This window comes from Etheostoma cragini, chromosome 15, assembly GCF_013103735.1.
Source record: "Etheostoma cragini isolate CJK2018 chromosome 15, CSU_Ecrag_1.0, whole genome shotgun sequence".
NCBI classification, from domain to species: domain Eukaryota; kingdom Metazoa; phylum Chordata; class Actinopteri; order Perciformes; family Percidae; genus Etheostoma; species Etheostoma cragini.
The window spans coordinates 5,429,411-5,451,190 of record NC_048421.1 but is presented as its reverse complement, the minus strand read 5'-3'; the positions used below and the strand labels follow the sequence as shown (position 1 = coordinate 5,451,190).

General features: G+C 40.2%; 1 protein-coding gene across 4 annotated transcripts in view; it reads left to right on the top strand.

Annotated features, from left to right (window-relative positions):
- The window catches only part of LOC117958546 (voltage-dependent T-type calcium channel subunit alpha-1H-like), a 108,556-nt gene that overhangs the window by 38,436 nt on the left and 48,340 nt on the right, over positions 1–21,780 (top strand). For all 4 annotated transcript variants that reach the window (XM_034894998.1, XM_034895000.1, XM_034895002.1 and 1 more), the window contains exons 3-5: positions 14,040–14,151; positions 15,005–15,138; positions 16,232–16,329. In XM_034894998.1, the coding sequence (XP_034750889.1) occupies positions 14,040–14,151; positions 15,005–15,138; positions 16,232–16,329 (344 nt within the window). The remainder of the gene's footprint in view (positions 1–14,039; positions 14,152–15,004; positions 15,139–16,231; positions 16,330–21,780) is intronic.

The following is a 21,780-nucleotide window of genomic DNA, read 5'->3' as shown; positions in this document are numbered from 1 at the left end:
GGCATGTGTTTGTGCGCAGCTCATGCTTTGGTTTGGGTCCAGATGTCCATATGCTGCCAGGCAGGGCAGGGCATATGGCCATCTGGTGGAAGATAGAAATACAACCAATAGGCTTTGACCTTTCTATTATGGAAACTGCATTTTGTTACCTGCGTGTCATCCCATTGCTCTATCTTGAGAAATAAACTAAAGAGATTTAGATAAATTTGCAAAGATTGAATTTAAAAGTAGTCTTCCAGGACAGATGCATCATGGGAGACTTGTGTAATACAGTGATGTATAGCACTGTAATCTTCGAGACAGACCAACATAATACAAGTCAAGAAGCACCTCTGGCATTACTGTCATGTCAGTCTCTTAAAGCCCGTTTGACGTCCCGGTGTTTGTCACAGCGTTTTCACTGAATGCAGAATGTCTTGCAGAGCTTTAGAAAACCGTGCCGCCATGCACTTGCAATAACCTTTGGGTTCGCTGCCATTTATTTCTTTATGTACAGTAAGTACTGTATGAGTACAGTAGTACACCGCTCCATTTGTTTGCAGTAAATTCAAAAGAAAACTTTGTGCTGCCCCAATACATTTCCTAAAAAAGACCACATATTTCAAATATTCTGCTTTATACATATTTCTTCATTAATTCATGATTTGATATTTCTGTCCATCATAAAATTTGTTTAATTCAGTCACTTTCTTGCATTCATCCCTCAAGTGTTGATATCATACTTCCCCAGGTAATAGTAATATAATTAAATTGTAGTAACAGTTTCTCCATGTTAATTAACATTTCTATTCTGTTTCTGTTCCCCATGCATAACTCCTTTGGCCACCCAGTGCTTGGATGTGTTTTGACACATGGCTGACTTAAAATGTGTATCTTTTCACTTTGGTGCTACAGTATATTGTTTACATATGCAGTTGATTGGGCTGCATAAAGTTACGTCTTTAGTTTTGGATAGCTTTATCTTCAGTGTCATTGGGTTGTCTTAGAGTTTAATATCTAATCCTAAAGTACATCTGCTTATACAGTCAAACTCTGTGTCTAGTGCTCTCCTTCCCTCCCAGCCACTGGCTCCGTCTCTAATACATACATTTTTTGCCCGTGCAAACCGGAAAGCAGTGATGCAGTCAGCCCAACTGATCTATAAAACACACTGAAGCCCTAAAAATGATACGGTGGGGTGAGCACTCCAGGCCTCTGAGGAGACATGAACCTCCATGAACTGCCACACAGTAACTGAACAAACAAAGGAGCTCGTTTTGTCAAGATATTAAGAATTGACTGGCCTTTGTGCAATTTGTTAGGAGGATAAATGATCCTTAGGAAGTTGACAGTATTAATAGATGATTACATTTGGAGAGGGGCTTACTGTATGTATGTATGTGAGGCGATAACTTATATGTAATGGATTATACTTGAATTATTTGACATGTATTGGTGATGTGTATTTGGCATGCAGAGGCGGGAAGCGGAGAGAAAATAAGGGTAAAGAGATGGGAAACGAGAGGGAGGTGATCTTTTTTATCCCCCTCTCCCTTGACAATATGGAGCGTGAGACTAGATGAGGGAAAGGAGGAGGAGAGAGACGGTGGGAGGGAGGGAAGACTGAAAATAAAGAGGAAACATTTATAGAAAAATGTAAACACGGTTGCTAAAATGCAGACAAAAGACTAAAACACTCCACCTTCCTGTCCTCAACTCTTCTCTCTTTCTCTCTGTGGACACTTCTCTGGAATCCACGGACCGCGGTCGGTTACTAAGCAACCAGAATCCTGTCGAAACTGTCAGAGACACCAATAGAGAATACCATGCATGAATACCATGCATGATAAATGCATTAAAGTGGCCCTCCTAATCGCTGTAATCAGGGTGTTTATGTCTGACAGTCTTCTACAGTACACATGTTGTCAGAATTAAGATAGATCAGCTATATAATGTACACAGGCCGACAACCCATTTACACATATCGTTAGTGCAACTATTTTCTTGCTGTCAATAGTTCTATCAAAAGAATTAGTCTCAATACTCTCGGACTTCCCTATCCTGTCTATGGCACCCCAAACCCATTAGTTCCTACTGAAGTTTCCTTTCCTTTCTGTGGTACTGCACTAATGTTTGTGTGTGAGTTTCTGTGGTACTGCGCTAATGTTTGTGTGTGAGTTTCTGTGGTACTGCGCTAATGTTTGTGTGTGAGTTTCTGTGGTACTGCGCTAATGTTTGTGTTGGGGGTTCAGTTGGACCCGGACACAGAACAACACAAAAAAACAATAAAGGGTGTAACAAAAAGGTTTAATCCAACACAGAAGACGTAGTACAGGAAATGGTGAATGATGAGATGGAAGTCCAAAAGTTGCGTGTCTGGAGAAGCTACACAGAGTTGCGACGGAACACGAAATCTCTGACAACAAAACAAAGTTAGACAAATAGAAAAGTCTAAAGGGCAACGTTCACTAGATGACTGGCCTAGTTACCACGTAGGGATATGAAACAAACGGGTTCTAAAGAGGTAGTCAGCCCGGGTTTAAATACAGCGGTGGTGGTGATGATGATGATGGGATGCAGCTGTGCAGATAGACGGATGGATAATGAGTGGCCACGCCTCTTGACCCCGTTACTCGTAGCACGCCCTCTTGTGGACGACAAACAACACAGACAGACACACAGTGAAAAGGGAGAGTGGAACACAAAAGGCAACAGAACCACAACAGTTTGTGTGTGAGTGTTTGTGGTACTGCGCTAATGTTTGTGTGTGAGTGTCTGTGGTACTGCTCTAATGTTTGTGTGTGAGTGTCTGTAGTACTGCGCTAATGTTTGTGTGTGAGTGTCTGTGGTACTGCACTAATGTTTGTGTGTGAGTGTCTGTGGTACTGCGCTAATGTTTGTGTGTGAGTATCTATGGTACTCTACTAATGTTTGTGTGTGCGTATCTGTGGTACTGCACTAATGTTTGTGTGTGAGTATCTGTGGTACTGCACTAATGTTTGTGTGTGAGTATCTGTGGTACTGCACTAATGTTTGTGTGTGAGTGTCTGTGGTACTGCACTAATGTTTGTGCGTGAGTGTCTGTGGTACTGCACTAATGTTTGTGTGTGAGTATCTGTGGTACTCTACTAATGTTTGTGTGTGCGTATCTGTGGTACTGCACTAATGTTTGTGTGTGAGTATCTATGGTACTGCACTAATGGTTGTGTGTGAGTATCTGTGGTACTGCACTAATGTTTGTGTGTGAGTGTCTGTGGTACTGCGCTAATGTTTGTGTTTAAGTGTCTGTGGTACTGCGCTAATGTTTGTGTGTAAGTGTCTGTGGTACTGCGCTAATGTTTGTGTGTAAGTGTCTGTGGTACTGCGCTAATTCAGGTAGAGGGGCCAATACCTCAAGGTCGAACCATTTCAGGCACGTAAGGTAACCCCACCCCCCCAAAGTGTGCATAAACAGATTTAAGGCTCCACCATATGCAGCTGCTCTATATAGGTCTCTCTGTAGCGCTGTCCCTCCTCCCAGATGCACATGACGGGACAGATGCCGTAGGAAAGAAAATCTCACCTTGGGATGCTTTGTGTTCAGGTGTGTTCTATGTCAGGAATGTTTCAGTGCGCAACATCATCTGCACGCTGCAGCGCTGCAGAAATAGCTGAAATAGACCTCTGTGAAGAATAGAATTGCATTTAATGTGATTGATACTGGTAGTTGATGTAAAGTTGCTCACAAAAACGTTTTACCATGGCAAAATATGGCATAAACATAGAAGATTAAAAAGGCAATGGAATTTAGTTGGAGATGAAAGCGCATGCAGCAGAGAGACTATAATGGAAAGACAGAGGGAATCCTGGTGTATCTGCGTCACTGCTGCCTTAGCCTTCTCTCCAGGGTGTTGGAAGAGGGATGCAGGGATGGAGAGATGAAAGAGGGAATGAGGAGGAGCGAGTTCAGGGACAGGCTGATTTATGAGTTTCTGTTTCTGAATCATGCCGTCTTCAGGGACCTCACTGAGATGAGCCAATCTGGAGTTTACACACGCACACGCACACACGCAGCGTGACACATTAGACAATTAGTCATTCTGTTGGCAAAGTCCTTAAAGTAGTGATCACAGTAGGGGGGGAGTTGTTTTTGAGTTTGAGGTAATGGTAGAGAGAGAGTGTGTGTGCGCATCAGTTTTCTGTGGCAGATGGTGGAATAAATGAACAATCATCCCAATCAAACACGGCTTGGAATCTGGATTGGAAGGACTTCACTGCCACATCGACAGAGTGAGACTGATGACTAGCAGGCGAAGAGGAGGAGAAACAGAGTTGGAGAAAAACGGAGGAGTTAGGAGAGAGATGAGAGAGAGAAAAAGGGAGCAGAAGACCAACTTGACAGGGAAAAAGGGCAGATTTTAGATTTTGGTCGGAGCAGAGACTCACAACAAAGTTTTGAGATGAGCGGCAAAGGGTAAAAAAGGAGAGCAGAGGGGGAACAGAGCTCATTAAAAGTAAATAGAGTGATGGAGCAAGGAGGACAAGCGGCCCCGGATGGTCTCTACGCCAAGGCCAGCAGTTGGAGAAGCTCTGAACCCAGCAGTGCTCTTGATGGCTTCTTGGTTGAAGCACACATGAGTATATCTCTGGGATTTGCTCCCCAACAATTGAGCCAAAGCTGTTTGAACAGTGCCTATAAGTGATACATGACACTACAAATACAGACATTCAATACAGACAATCAAGATATTACAAACTGTTTGAAGATCTGAAATTATACATGTAATAAAATTGGCTTGAATACGTATGGTGCATTCTCCAAACTGTGATTATGGCTATTAACTAGAGTAATACTTCATTAATCCATGTTTTTCACGTTTGCATTAGCAATTTCAAATTGCCTAATGTGCTTTAGCAGTTATGTTTTTCAGGACAAATAATGCCTACATATTTTTTGATTAACACATTGAGAAAACATTTATATTGAACGCATTTGCACACTTTTCACTGCAAGCACAAAATGCTATTACTGAACTTATCTGCAGAGAGACAAGTGTATTTTCCTTTTAACAAAAAAAAAAGACAAAACCAAAGCATGATTTATGTTAGGTAGCTAAAAACACTCAGTTAAGGTTGGGAAAGAGTGTAGATTAATGATCAAGAAGTCAATGCTAATTTGTAGCAGGAAACAGGGTTATTTTGTAGATAAAAAAACAACATGATCATTTCCTAAACTTAACTTAGTGTTATATTAGCCCAACCCATCAGCAAGCTCTGCATTGCTTATGAATAGTGAGTGTGATTAGGTTATTACATCTAATGGGATTGAGTTTGCTCTCCTCTAAGGAAAGAGGGATGGACTGGAGCATGACATACTAGGAAGGGTGTATTCAGAAAATGGATTGCAAAAGTAAATGGAAGAATATGTATTTGGAGGTGGATGCTAAGATAAAGAGAGGGAGGTGAAAGGCTAAGAGGAGAGATGGGGGGGGCGGTAACGTAAAGAAATGAAGGTGGCAGTGCAGGGAAAATAGAGTGAAAAGGGTGAAGGTGAGTGTCAAGGAACTGAGGAAGGAGGGATAGATTCAAAATGGATGTCAAGGAGAGGGATAGGGGGAGGAAAAAAGGAAGAGTTAACCTTGTTTCAGTGGGGTGCAGGTTAATATTCCTGTTGGAGCCCGCATGCTTTTATTTAAGTTTTGAGTATATTACTGGAATGTGTATATACTATACATAAACAGTGATATTTGCGATATTAACTTTAGACCAGGTTTTTGTTGGTCAATGGCGCAATCACTTCCCAATGCCTCAAGATAACAATACGCCAAGAATTTACCCGAACATACCTCCCTGGAAGACCAGCACGCCCATGGGCGCAAAGATGGGCGCAGGGGCATTTGCTATTTAAATGACGTGGGCGCAGGACGGGGAAATTTAAGAACCTCGTCGCTCTTAAAATAGCAAATACATTTTCATCGGGCTTTGCGCGGCGCTGTGCCAGGGGCAAGATTGGGCCCTGTATGTATTTGACAAATGAATGGTATTTATTTGGCAAATCAATAAATGATATATACTTATGCTATGTAAAAGGTTTGTCTATATTTGCATGCTTATGATTTGGTAAATACAGCCTGCGCAGATAACGTTAACGTCTTGTTAATTTCAATAAATTCCAGAGAAACGTTTTCAAACTTAAATATTTCTGGAATTTTGCAACCCTTTACACATTCAAGTTGTTACATTAATCTCTGTTAACATTATGCATAGACATAAATGACTCAGGCACAGTTGCATTGATGAATTATTGTTTATTGTCATGGATGCAAGTAAACTGTGGAGAGCACACAAGGAATGAATTGTTCATATGTCAAATATAACTTTTGTACCAACAACTCCTACAGAAGGTAAACAGTTGAAGCTTGTATTGGTATAAATGTATACGTTACCCATTTCTACATTCTCACATTTAGTACAATAATGATGTGAATGTTGTCGCCTCACCCCCTTCTTCTTCTCTGCTCTCTTTTCCCATTTTATCATCCGGCTTATCAACAGAGTTGCTCTGAGAGCTCCATTTACCCCCAAACCACTTTAAGAATGCAGTACAGTGTTGCATACAAGTGTGTTTCACAACTCTCTAACTTTGTGTGTATGGATGCATAGATATGCTTCCCCCAAGCCACCGGTCTCCATGGCAGAGTTAAGTGCTATGTGACTGGTCAGTGATCTGAAACTTCTCACATTCACATTATTACCCCTCCTTTAGCTTCAAATTCAGAGGAATGAGGCAAACAAAGCAATTCATCCGCTTGACTGAGGAATTTCACCTGACACAGGAGAGTGACCACAAATAGGCGGCATGCAAGATCAACGTGGATCTATTAATTGTGACTACTAACTGTGACCAATGACATCTGCACAGAACAGTTTAAAGCTTGATTCCCCCAGAGAAATTGTACTTGCTGCCTTTCATTGTTTTGGTTCTATCGTACAAAATAATGAAACGAAGGCCATGCCAACGGTTTCTTTAAACGCTTACTCTTGAAATAAAACTTGTATTGTGGCGAAAAAACATAGTCAGACAATAAACTTTCCCTCATTCTGATGAAAAAGATAGCTTAAGAGCTGCTTACCAGATGGGAGAGCTAAATTTGTAGTTTTATCACAGAACAAAGAGCGCTAAGCCATGGAGCAGATAGGGATAAGTTCTGCTTGTGTGCTGAGACTTAACACTGTAGCGCCTCAGTAACACATATGGACAGATAGAGCCCTTTGAAGAGGGAAGGAGCAAGAAACAGGGTAGGGGAGATGAATATAAAGGAGGGAGGAAGTTGTAACAAGTAAAGAAACACAACAGCTGATAATTTGCTCTAAATGTAATGAAACCAACATGAGTTTTTTGTCTTTTTGTGCACTGACTGCTGAGACAAAAGGACAAGTCTTTGCCCAAAGTGCTTCAGTGCTCCTTTCTCGTTTATTGCGCCTCTCTTCCCCACCTGTGCTCTCTCTCTCTCTCTCTCTGTGCACAAACAGCGAGCTGACAGCTCAACTGGAGTGGTCTTGACACTGTGTATGCAATGTGTAGAGTGGGCTTGCCATTGGTGTGTGCTGTGAGACCTCTACAATGGATTCACGCTTGTGTGCTTCCATGTATGCCTAATAGGTCATGTTGAATTGTTGTTGTCTTTCATCAGCAGCCGCTTGCGTCTAAATATGCGTGTGTGCGTGTGCGTGCACAATGGTAAAATGTGATTTTCACATCAAGTTGGAGAAAAAAGGAAAATCACAACCTGCAAACCATTCTTCACCCTGAGTATACTCATGTTTACAAGCACTGTGTGTGCTGTGTGTGTGTGTGTGTGTGTTCACTTGGTGAATGTGTGTACGTGTTATCACAGTCCCTGTAGGTGTGAGACTTTGCTACGACAGAGTGGTACAAATTTATCAGACTCTTACAAATGCTTAATATTGCATTGTGATATTTGTGTCTTGTTTACCTCGGAAGGCTTGTATTGTTACATATTTGCACAGCAGATGCTGAAGATAAACACTGAGTCACTCAATACCCAATATACAGTCACGAATGAATGTAATTATTGCTCCATATATGTATTTTTGCAAGCGTTCCATTATCCTCTACACAGATTGTGTGCCCACTGATAGAACATTATGGTTATAACGGAGGATGAGATATTGTCAGAACCATTAAATGAGTCAATACAACGATGTTTTGGCACTCTGGTCTGGTTGAAAGATGCTTTTTTTTCCTGCAAAAAGAAATTGTAAATGAGTGGATCTAAAATCTGTGACAGATCAAGGAGGCTGAACTTTTTGTATTTGGTTCAAATATTAAAGTCACATTCCTTTGGATAATTACATAAGTACGAACTACAAGTTACTCTGGTCCATTTACATCTTAAATTCCAAAAAGACAATGCAACAGTTTATTTTTATTTGTGTTATCAAAGACAATGGGTTGTTTTATCCTGTATAGTTTTTTTTTTTTATATTACTGATGGATTATTTAGCTTATTTATTTTAAACTTAAAGATATGTACATGTCACTATCACTGATTTGTCCTTTACTATGTCATATGCACATTGTTTTGTACAACTGACAAAACATTGTTTACATTGGGTCAAAATAACCATAGTAAAGTAAATAGCACTTACACTGCTAATGTTGTGTCTGAGACATATGAGTCTTGCATTACCAGAGCTTCCTCCACAGCGCTGCGGAGGAGGGTCTGGCTAGTCCACACAACTTTTTGTGATATAGGAAAACATGCTCTGGTTTATTTGCATTTTTAAACCAATCACAATTGTCTTGGGAGGCGCTAAGCGCCGGATGCAGGCACGGTGCCACTGCAAAATGGCCTCAGGAAGGAACTTGTTCAGGTGGAACATATGCACTTAGGGAGGCAAGCTTTGGAATTAAAATGGCAGTCGAGTGTGTGATGAGAATTTTACTTAATAAAAGAAAAGATAAATACAATTTGATTGTGGGTTCTAGCTCGTGGGATGTTTCCCAAATCAACCGGAGTTTAGAATGCTAAAACAAAGAAAGCGGAAGGTGTGGGACATCGGGTGGAACCTCTGGCCGCACCAGAACAATCCCATAAAACAGGGATCTTCAACAGGGGGTCCAAGACCCCTAGAGGGTCCTCAGAGTCACTGGAGTGGGGCTTCCAAATTATTTGTATTTTTGAAAGTGTTTTTTCGAAAATTAAAAGGTCTTAACATGATTTCAACATATTATCAAATATAAATCCCCACTGATGATAGGCTTACTGGTTGGGAGGTAATGTAGTCACTAAGGGTATCCATCCACAGATAAACAGTAAATCCCAAAGGATAGACTGTTCCACGTGTGTTTAACATTAAAAATGATTTATAAAAGCATGCCAATAATTATTAGGCTATTTTACCTAAGCTAACTATTATGCAAAAACAAAGGTATCTATACATGCTTTAGGCTGCCCTAAAAGTTATTGTAGGACCAGCATAATATGCAACTTCATTTTATACAATAAATGTTGTAGGGTGTCCCTGATCCGTCTTTCTTTCAGTTAAGGGGTCCATGGCTTAAAAAACGTTGAAGACCCATGCCCTTAATGAAACGTTGTTGACATAGACTAGAGTTACACTGGATCAGAAGTGATTTTTAGTCTGAATGGGGCTGTGTTATATGGACAAGTGAGGAATGATAATATTACACTTGCCCAGTGCTATACTGCACTTATACCTTGAAAACCCACAATCCCTCACCTTTAGTGTGATACAACACAGACCTCACTTGATTTGCACAGGGTGCTTAGGCATAAATCGACCTTAACGAGACCAGGAGCGTTATGTGGCAGGCCTGGATTTGTCACTGGCAGAGGAGGAAATCCAACAAACGTACAGTGTATTTGATCTTGCTCATAGCAACATAAGAAAAACATTACTATTTTTCAGAATTTGAGCTTGTGTGTGAAAAGCAGAAGCCAAACAAGAGTGTGTTCTGAGCTCGCTTTGCAGCGACAGCCTGGTAGACTTTGAGGACTTACACATTAATGCTCGTGTTTTTCTGTGCATTTGTGTGTGTGTGTGTGTGTGTGTGTGTGTGTGTGTGTGTGTGCGTTTGTGTGTGTGCGTTTGTGTATGTGTGGGGGGGAGCTGAAGACGGAATGGGGCTCAGGAGGTGTTGACTGTGGAGATTAAAGAGGAATTAGAGAAAGCAGAGCGCAGGGGGGCACAGAGCAACATGAGAGAGAAAGGAAGATTCTCTGAATATTCAAAGCTCTCTTTTTAATTCTGCCACAGATTAAAAAATCTTTCATCTCTGAAGGAGGGATCGACCTTACGTCGCTCGACTTAGTGCATGTGTGTGATTGTATAGTGACAGACTGGCCCATGCCATTTTAATTGTGATTAAAGATGTGTTCTTTTTCCTCTTTGTAATAATACTTACAACAACGCAATTGCAACTCAATTTTAAATGAAATTGTTTTATTGACACTTTTGGCACAAAAACACATGTTGTACATGCTGTAATGGCTACATACACATCAACCGCATTTGTAGACTGGGTAAATACATGTATACTGTACAACCCTAGCAACAGTTGTAATCAAAACGCCTCAGAGCTGTTGTTGCCTCCACAGAATTACTGAATAAAATGCAACGCTCCCTGCGTGACTGAACATGGACACTGAACTGGACTGCCTTTAACTCACCACTCATATCCGCTTGCCACAAACCCCCTGTTTTTCATACTGTACCATCTACAGTGTTAACTACTCAGATGCCCCCTTGTTTATTTCTCTCTCTCATTTATTTTTGAATGTTCCTCCAGAGGATAAGCTGCATTCTTGCTGCCTCCCACAGTAGAGTTGCTTCTGTTAACTTGAATATTGAGCTACTGCATATCATAGCAGTGGGAGCTTTGCACATTGGCAAAAACAATTTTTTCCAAAAATATAGCAGACCCGGCTTCCCTAATTATCACAATATTAGAAAAAGGAGATATGCATATGCAGTGTAGTGTGAGCATGTGGAACTAAGAGAGTTGCATACTCAGATGGCCATTGCTGCACTGGTTAGACATGGTTTGCCTATAAATCAACAATACAGTTACATTTTAATTGATCTACGTACATGTCTCATATTTAAGGATTTCCATATCTGCCAGTGGGCCGAGGGAAGCCTTTGTCAGCAGGGAGAATAGAGACATGTCATTTTGGCAGAGCACATTGCACACTTGTCAGGATTGGTTAATTAAGCGGTGTGACAAAGGTGAGTGGTGGCAGCCACGGCTCAGGAAATCCTTTGTCAGACTTGCAAATGGGCCATCATACAAATGGTTTGTTGGAGGGAGCAGAGCAAAGAGAATAGCCTATTTTAAAATGTTTTATAAAATGTAAAATGCATACTTAGGAAATTGCTTGTGGATTGCCAATTCTGACTGATTCAAATATTTAACAAATTGCTATTCAAAGGGCTCTTTGCTGTTATTGTTCCCTGTCCAGAGATCATCTTAAAATGAACAAGGACATACACAAGTGATAATTGATTTCAGTCTTCTACTGTTGATATAATCCATACGCTCAAACCCTCCATATCCCGATGGTTGTATCAACATCTGCTCTTAAACCCATAAGGTGTAGAAAGCTTCGTATTTGTATTCAGCTGAGAGTCTTCTTTGACACAGAATTTGATATTCCCCCCCCCTTAGAATTGCTCATACACTCCAGTTACCCTGGAAGTTGTTTGCCCAAAACTTCGTCTCTTATCAGTATTTTGTATACGTATATGTAGTCTTGAGTATTTATTTATTTATTTGCAGACATTTTTCTTTTTTCTTAGGATGAACTTAAACTAAATTTACTTACTAAGATGATTATGTTCCTCTACTTTATATAGTATGTATGAAATACATGTGTGTTAGTGTCAAATTGAAAAACTGGAAACTTAAATAAGCCATTATGTAACATGTTAGATGGAATTTTCAATGTGTAGTTGCATGACATTGTACATGACGTAACATACTATTTTTTATGTCCACTACTGATCACAAAGGATCTCATGGATTTCTTGTGGTTTCCTTGGTGGTTCCTTGGTGGTACATGTTTAGTCTCACAAGTTCAATATTAAGACTGTGTGCTGTGCTCTTTCATCGCTTTGCAATATCTAAGCTAAGTATTCAGTATATGAGACTGGAAAACCTGAGTGTAGCATAAATTAAAGGGTATAGCCGTGACTATAGGAGACCACAATTACCTCGTACTCGTAACAGCCACTGGAAGAAAAGTTTTTTTGCTGATTCAAACTTCTGTCTTGGCCCCTGAACACAGCAGTGATACCTGATTGTCCTTGTGCAGTAATTTGCCTACAATGTATACTATATGCCTGTGATTGTGTGTGTGTGTGTGTGTGTGTGTGTGTGAACAATGTAGAAGACAATGGTCACCATTTGTTTACTGCTTCAACTCCCTTTCTAATTAGAACAGCACTGTACTTCACCCTGGGAATACTTCAATACTGCAACTCGGAGCACACACCAGATCGGTGGGTGTGTGTGTGTGTGTGTGTGTGTGTGTTTGTGTGTTTCTGGGATATATGCCAAACTTAAGTAGAAAAACAGCAACATCAGTGCCTTTTTTTAGTTGAGGAGACATGATTTAAAGCTATTTCCTTCTATTGTTCCCATCATTTTCCCCTTCTCCGATCTCTGTGGCTCTCACTCGTGCTCTCTTCATACTCTATGATTACTTGGTGTGTATTATTTATTATTATCGTTATGACAAAGGGACATCTTCTGATTGTGTTGTAGCTAGGGATGCACAGTGATATTCTGTCCATATATTTTATTGGTTAATTTTTTTGGACTGGTTTGATTTATGGTATTGCATTATACTGTTGGGGCACGACAAAAGACATTTCAAAACAAACCCAGTCAGATCAAAACTCTCTCCATCAAATGTCTATTCTGTAAGATATATATGCTATATATGGCCAAACTGTTTAGACTATTCCTTATAGATGGATATTACTTGAAGCTCTTGTAATGCGAGGGGAGAAAATAAATTGAAATAATAGAAAGAAAACCAACTGTTGCCTGTGCCCTCTGTAACTTAATACTCTGTCCTACATAAATAATCTCACTGAGAGTCGAAAAAGGATAAAGAAAGGATAACAGAAGCAAAAGGAAATCAACTAAAGATCACTCACAAGTGCTGTATTAGTCAGGTCAGGACATTTTTATACCCATTGAAATTGGGACACACCAAAGATTTGCATGATACTTACTCTCATATTTTTCAGATTGTTTAATGGATGGCCACACATGTGTAGACTCATAGCATCCCCCATCCCTATACATGATAGACATCTTTTCTCAGAGATTTACTTCCTTTCATTGATCAATACCATACAACAGGATGTACAGTAGACATGGAGCCATTAAAGTGTTTATTTGGGAAATTGTGAAAAAGCCTGTAAACAGATTAACAGCCTGTCCCACTGGGTCATTATTAGACCCATTATGTGCATTAGACTCGCCCAACACTCCTTATTGGCATCCGGCTCCAGTTTGTTGGCGGGGTGTTTGTTTACTCACATGTTCTTATGCTGCATCATGGTTGATATTTTCTGGGATTTTAGAACTACCTACAGTATGTATGCCTATACTGTATTGCATTTATATCTCATTCTGTCATTGTTTTTAAGGACTATAGCTCTCAAGCATCATTGCTTGTCTCACTCTGCAACAGGTCAGCAGGCCTGTTTGGACTGTGTTGCTTGTGTCTGTGTGTGTGTGTGTGTGTGTGTGTGTGTGTGTGTGTGTGGCCTGCACCTGCCTGTCATGAATGCACCTGTGCTGAGCATTGGAGGCAGTGTTAGAGAAAGCCAGCCATGATGATGCATCATTAACATCATTTAAAAGCAGACTGAGGACATTTTGTGTACATTTTCAACTGCATCTGCTTGTTTAAGTTATTGTTTTTCTGTGATTCCATTGCATCTCCCCCGGAATGAACCGTGTTATGTATAGAACAAGTTACATCCAATGTGTTTTGGCCTTAACCGTCTTCCTGCACGTGGTTCGAGCACGTATCCATGCTGGTGATCCTGCTCAACTGCGTGACTCTGGGGATGTTCCAGCCCTGTGAAGACGTCACATGTCAGTCGGAGTGGTGCCGCATCCTACAGGTCAGTGGAACACCTTCGCCCTTATAACTGGACCCATGAGCACGTTATCTTACGGTTTATGTGTGCTTTCTCTTGATGACAGAAAATTTACCTCAGTTCTACCCATAACAGTAGATTTTAAAGAAAGCTGTGCAATGTGGACACTAAACGTGTTTCCATACGGCAATAATAGCTTGGGACAAGGTGTTGCTACCTTGGTGACATGTTTGAGGTTTTTTACATGAACTCTTCTCGCTGTTAAGTCCTGGGCCATGTTTTGGTATTTACTTAACAAGCTTTAAAACTCAGCATTAGTGAGTAATGTGGAAAATCCAAAGTGAACATCACTCATCGGGGCAAATGTAAAGGATGCATATTAAGCCTTATTCTTTTTCACCAGCGATTTATTTTTTGCTTTAAGTTGCTGTTAAGTGACAGGAAGTGCAATAAAAACAAAAAAGGGGAAACACATATTAATGAAAAATTCTTTCATTCTTTTTCTTGTCTCATTTGGTTCAACGTGCTCATACTGTGCAATGTTGATTCCTGTCCCACTGAGATGGGCTCATTATATTCACATACAGATGTTGTTTTTGGTGTATTAGGATGTCTACTATAATTAATTGAGACACAGCCATAACCACGCTAAGCCAGAGCTATTCCCTGCTGGGATGAATCTACCTAATGTAGACAAAAATGTATTTTCCAACAACCTCCACTGGCATTTCCGCAGCTTCTTTGGAAATGTGACTTTAAATTGACGAGGAAACTGAAAAAGGACCTGACATTTTTCTGTTGGCAAGAATTTTCAATTCCTCTTGTTATTTTTGTTGTAATTCTGATTGTGTTTATTTTTCTGACCATGTTTCTTCAGGTACTGGACGACTGTATCTTTGCTTTCTTTGCTGTGGAAATGGTCATCAAGATGGTGGCCCTGGGAATCTTTGGCTCCAACTGTTACCTAGGTGACAAGTGGAACCAGCTTGATTTTGTCATCGTCATGGCAGGGTTAGTATCCCGTAATGTATTTTGCTCATCGCCACAAATTGCCAGATTTTCTATCATTTGCATCTGGGCAATAGCAGACTGCTTTGAATGAAATAACATTTTGCAGAACACCAAGTAAACAATCAGACAAATGTGATTTCACAGAGAAAGAAGCATGCACAGATACACACAGTTTTTTGTGACAGAGGAGTAAATATGGCTACTTACAGCTCACACATTATACAAGTCTAAATGCCTGGGTGGGTGTGTTTACATATCTGTTTGTCCTCACAATATCTTGTCATTGGCAAAATAGATGTTTCCCTTACATACAGTCGTTGCGCTGTGTCCCATCCCATCTAGCGTAAATTGAGTGCAATGATGTGAATATATGACATGTATCCACATCAGGCGCCACCAGACTAGAATGCTGCAGTCGCCCCATTTATTGTAAATTGCGTCTTTAATGGCAGCATGCCATCTGGGTGAAAGCAATCAGCCAGTTAAGATCTAGTTTCTCAGAGATAAGAGATATTCAGTATAATATTTACCAAAATGAGCAGCCTTAACAAGCACCTATCAGGGATCAAGACCAATAACCTGAAGTCTGGAGGAGTACTGTATGCTGTTGTTAGGGTCAGCTGCACACCCCGGGGCCACTATATAGGTTGAGTTGAAGGCAGGACTCAATCGGCAGCAGACGTTCTTTTAGATACTCCCACGCTCTGAGGGCTGAGCCAATATGACCACACATACTCGTCACGCAGCCAGCACAATCACAGGGCAAGTACCAGATCACAATTGAGACCATAACTCTCTCTCTCTCTCTCTCTCTCTCTCTCTCTCTCTCTCTCTCTCTCTCTCTACCCACATGTCGCATTTGTGAAGTTTGGGTGCCGCAATATAGACTATACAGAGGCAAAGGCGCATTTGACTCTATGTAATTAACTCCCATATGCACAGTAATTATGGGGGAAGCGGTCATTACGCATAAGCATTCTTATATTTTTGGTGTTTTTATTTTTCTTGTTTTTTGCCTCGCGTAGCTAAATCTGCAGGTATGTGAGTAGATAACATAAAGGAAAAACTCCTGCTTTTCTTTGAATGTCTTCAGGGTGCTGGAGTATTCTCTGGATGGCCATAACGCCAGTCTGTCAGCCATTCGTACCGTCCGAGTGCTCAGGCCACTGCGGGCTATCAACAGAGTACCAAGTAAGTCTTTGTTTGAACATTTGCAGGGATGCTTTTGTCACCATCTGAACACATTTAGCGGGTATGACAGAAAATGTTCATTACTGGTTTTCAAAAGAAAGACAAAAGCATTTTCATGCTTTGTCTATACTATGCATAAATACTGAACATGAAAGAGCTATTATTTGTCATGATCAACTTTGCATAATTAGCTGCTGCAAAATGCTTCTTTCCCCAATACTGACAACTTTTTTTTCAACTATTCTACACAAAACGCCCTGAGGTATGATGATTTGACAAACGCTCACTGTGCTGTGTAATGTTAGCCACCTGTTATTCATTTAGTTTGCACTAAGCGCTACTGAAGCAAATCCACATGGAAATATATATATACAGTATATATATACTATACTATACTATATACAGTTTATATACATATAATATTGGTGTGTGTGTGTGTGTGTGTGTGTGTATTCTCACTACTTAACTTGAGCTGACCAATGATCCAGGACTTGGATGTTTGCTTTAATCTCACTTCCCGGGCTTGTGCCGTGCCAGTGCTGAGTGAGAACTTGCACATAGTTTGTCATTTTACTTAAAAGCTATGTGACAGAAGGGGCCATGAATCTACAGCTACAGCGGATCACTAGACAATGGTGTCATAACAATGTACAAGATTATTAACCAGCATACATTAGGCAGGCAGCCAAGCAGTTTTATTTTCAGGTTCAGCCTGCCAATATCAGTAGCCATTTTATTACATTTCCCTTTTCTGGGTATTGGGTTGATTTTTGTGTGTCTCTGGTGCGTCCATATGCATACAGACTTGGGAAAAAAAACTATCCATGCTGTTTTGAGTGAGACACAGGTTTCTGAATGTCTTTTACTTTCAGTCTCTGGATGAGCTGTCTGCACGGCTTTCTACATCACTAGCTGAGATGAGGCGGCTAAAACTGTAGCATGCTAGCTTGTTCTCAATGGCAAAACACTTCTACAACACTCACTACTTCACCATAATCTACAAAAGAACTGCTTACGTGTCACTGTTCTGCAGGTATTCCACAAGTGTGCCCTTGTTAGGAAGAAGTCTCCCAGCTAATGCTGCCTTGTACTGACCAAAGTTAGAGAAAGAGTTATTTAACTGATGTGATTTTACCCAGCTACTGCAAATGTGCAACTCTCAACAAAGATAGTATAGAAGTGGGATGTCTCACTCTGTAACTAAAACAGAGACCTAAATACACAGGGAGAAAACAGGATTTGCAGCAATGTGTTGTACAAAAAAAAACACGGTGTTTTTTTAACATTAAGCCATGAAAATCTATTCTGGTACAACCTTAAAATACAATTATGAATCAGAAAATGAGCATAATATGGGCGCTTTAAATACACTTTTCCTAAACAAGTCTTTACACTGTTTAAACCTTTCTTTCTTATTTTCTTGTTTTCCAGAGCTATTTCAGTCCGTCAACTAGTTTAGTAGTGTTACTTTAACTGATTTTATTAAACAAACTTCATTTATAATGCAAAATTGAAAAAAATCGAATACAACATTGGATAACCCATGAGAGTACAGTGTGTGTCTTTGTGTATGTGTATGCGTTAATAATGAGTCCGCTTCCCCAGAATAAGCCAGTATTTCTTTCACATAAATAATGACCTTATATGTTTGTAAAGGTGTGTGTGTGTTTGTATATGTGTGTGTTTGAGTTTGTGTGTGGGTGCTTTGAGCACACCACACACACACACACACACACAGTATTGTTCTACCCCTGTAACAATACTGTGTTACTGTAAGAATTTAACATTAACATTTTTCTTATTAATAGGCTAACAGCAGCCCCTAGAAACAACATTTACAGCCATGGACAAGGTGAAGTGGAACTTAGAGTAGTGTGACAAGTTTTCAGTTGGTCCCTGAAAGGTCTGACACAGGGCGGTAGATGGAGAGAAAAAAAGAGGGAGAGAATTACAATGAGAGGTATTACTTGGGGCTGGACACTCAAGGTTAGTGTAAATACAAACAGACCCAAACAAAGCCCTCCGACTCATATAGTCACAGGTATACACAAAGACACCCTGAGGATGTTTAATACCAGCTTACTTCATTCATTTGTCCTCTCTCTTTTTGGCTCCATCTCATTTTTTTTTTTTGACTGAACTGTGATCAGAGATGGAGTGTTTGTGGGTGCAAGCCAGCCAGGCTAATGGCCAGGCTAAAGTTTTTCATTCCCTACTTAGCGTCTGTTTGTCTCTAACCATTCTGCCATCGCTCTGTTTTCGTTTGTCTTTCTGCCTAAGTGGTTCAGAAGTATCCATTGTCAGACAGATGTTAAATTTCATTTTGTGCTGTAGCCTAGAAACAGTGAGCAGCACTCTCCGTCCCAACAACAATTACTTTGTAAACCACAGAGAAAACTACAGCTCCCATAAAAAATAAAAAACACTTCAAGAGGGCAGCACAAGGACTTGGAAATTTTAAATTAGTTTGATCCAAGATTGTACAGCGTTTATCCCTCTCTGTTCTGCTGTCATTGCAGACATGTCTGAGCTAGCCATGACTATTTTAGACTGCAAACATCTAGGGCTTAAGGGAAATGTTTTTTGTTAATGGCAGACAGTGCTGGGACATCTGGGTAAGCCAGCATACAGTTAAAGTACTGGATCTCTTTGTGTTATAAATATTAAATAATTGTTGTTCATATTTAAGTTATTATTTATTGAAGAATGGTGTTTCAGTTAGCACAGAATTCTAATTATGTCAATTTAGTTACCACTTCACTTAGAAAAGATTTTGGATTGTTCATCCTAGTCATTTTCCTGACTACCAATGGCAATGAAATCACATGGACATATTTATTACTCCCAGATCTAACCTAAGAAGCAAATTCATAGGTTAATTGCAATATCTTCTCATATAAGGCCAAAATCCACAATCTTGCTTCTGTCCAATACACAACAAAAAGAAAAGAAAACATTTTGACTTAAGGATTTTCTAAACATTCCAATATTGTTGTCTTTGTCTCTTTTTGACAACATTACCCCCCCCTCACCACATCTTACTGGCAACAATAATCTTTTGTTGAATAGCAATATGAATGTAGTTTCTTTTAGAAATTCATATCTTAGGAAACCTAACTTATTCCTGTAATATGACCTTCTGGATAGGTTTTCCCTTCTCGGTTTCAAATGCTCTCATCGACTTTGCCTCTTGTGCATTATTAGGTTGCATTAGTTTAATTAAACCTACCAGAGTGCATTGCAACTCTGGGAGTGAATATAATGTCCCTCGTTTTAAATCTCTTTGCATTTTCTAATCCTGTCTGTGTCATTCTAAGCAATGAAATTCATTGTACTGTTAAATGACACCTCTACTTAAAATAGTGTGTATGGAGAAACCCTTCATATTCCATTTTAAGATGTTTGTGTTGGTGCAGACTTCACTGTGCAGATTCCTCTATACAAGGCATCTTGTGTACTGTTTACTCAGTGTGTGCATGTGTACATTTCTATGTGCTGTAGTCACACAAGTAGACAGCGATACTCAAGTGTCTCTGAGTATTGCTGTCTACCTTAATCATACACACAGACATTTTTTTTCTTTCTTTTTCAGTTCTTTTGATGAGAATTATGTGTCATAAGAATGTGTAAAGGTTTTTTATTTTGCCCATCTGGATAACCTCTATTTTGTGAGAATTGGGAGACGGCTAAAGAGGAAAGCCTGTTGACGGATATATATTAAAAGTGGTAGATCTCAGTCAGAACACAGGATAATATGAGACAGATTAGGGATGAGACAATGATTTAAACTCAGCATTTTATTGATTTTCCTATTTTTTTTATTCTACTCCAAATCCATCTGTTGTGATGGATTGACCCTCACCTCTCTGGCTGGCACATATCTCACAAAAACACATTATCTCACATGCAACTCTAAGATCTGTAGCTGGTCTGTGATCAGTAAATCTTGAAGGCCTTAATCCCACATACATTGTGAAGACCAAAGCAAAAATCCATTTTAGGAGATTTCATGCTTTGCCACTATGTAGAAAATATCTTCTGGACAGTAACCTTGTTGCTAGTGATTGTACACAAACACACTCATACAGATAAGCAAGACGATGCACCCTTAGGCTGATGAGTCATTCCCTCTTAGCTGCGACAGTTAATGCTGCACAAAGTAACACATTAAAATCCACTGTCAGGACACTTTCTAAACAAGATGGGGTGAAATATTATCCTCAATTTTGCTCCTTGATGCCTTCAAACATGCCTAAATAATGAATGATAATATTATCCAGAAGTGTCTGAGTTGGATTTCTCTCTGACTTAGTTGACGTGCATTTATTAGGGATGATAGCTTAAATAATATGCTATCACGTCTTGAAACAAGAACCTTTGGTGAGTTTAGTGCAGTTAGGGCCATCCTGATAACTTGTTAGGCTGGTAGTAGATTCAGGAGCAGACACGGAGGAAAAGTTGTGATACAGGAATAGAGGTTTATTTAATACAACAGAAAATTGCTGCAAAGAAATGGGACTAAGAGCAGGCTGACAGGTGGTAGGCAGGTCCAAAAAACAACGATTAGGCTCGTGCAGGCAGACTGGGCTTCCAGGACCTAAGCAGGAATCTGAAGCAGGAGCAAAAAACCAACAAAGTCAAAAAATCTTAAACAGTAAAGAAAGATAATCAAGCAGGGGCTGGCCGTAGCAAGTGTTACCACTGTGGGTGAATGGACAATTTGGCAGAGACTGGTTGGAAAGCCAGGTTTAAGACAGGAGCGGTGATTGCTGGATCTTCTTCAGGTGTGTAGGCAGCCACAGGTGTCCTGATGTGGAGGGAGAGCGAGCCAGGAGCAACACACCCACTCAGCACAGAACAGAAATAAGGCAAAGTAAAAAAAAACAGCACAAGGGAGAGGGAAACAGACAGGAGAGGCAGCAATCCAAACCATGACATAACTGTAGAACTCCCAAACCAAACTTCCACCTATCACTAAATTATAATAGGTTCAGTGAAAGCTTGGTCCGGCAAGGGCCCAGCACAAAACAGTCTGGAGATGAGTTTTTGGAGACTCAGATTTCAGTTTAAAAGTCATTGCCACGGTCAAAATTAGCAGTGACACCATTGCCGCGTTTTAAATGTGGTCATTGTGACAAGGAATATATGTGAAAGGGGACAGCACACATTTTGAGGGACCTCAGGGACTAGATCCCTGCCTCTTCTGACGCTAAACACATCTGACAAGTGGAGATGGATGCTGAACGCGTGTCGTTAGATAATACTAGCCACAAGGAAGAGTAGAGTTCAAACCCCAGAGGACAAAATAATGTCAAACTGTCACTTTCAGTATTTTCATCACTTGTACTTATTGGCTGTGGGGTTGAAGCTTACAAGATCAATAGAGGTTGTCAGAGTGTGCAGTAACCAGAGGACTAGTAGCTGATTTAAAACTCAACTGTCTATCAAGTA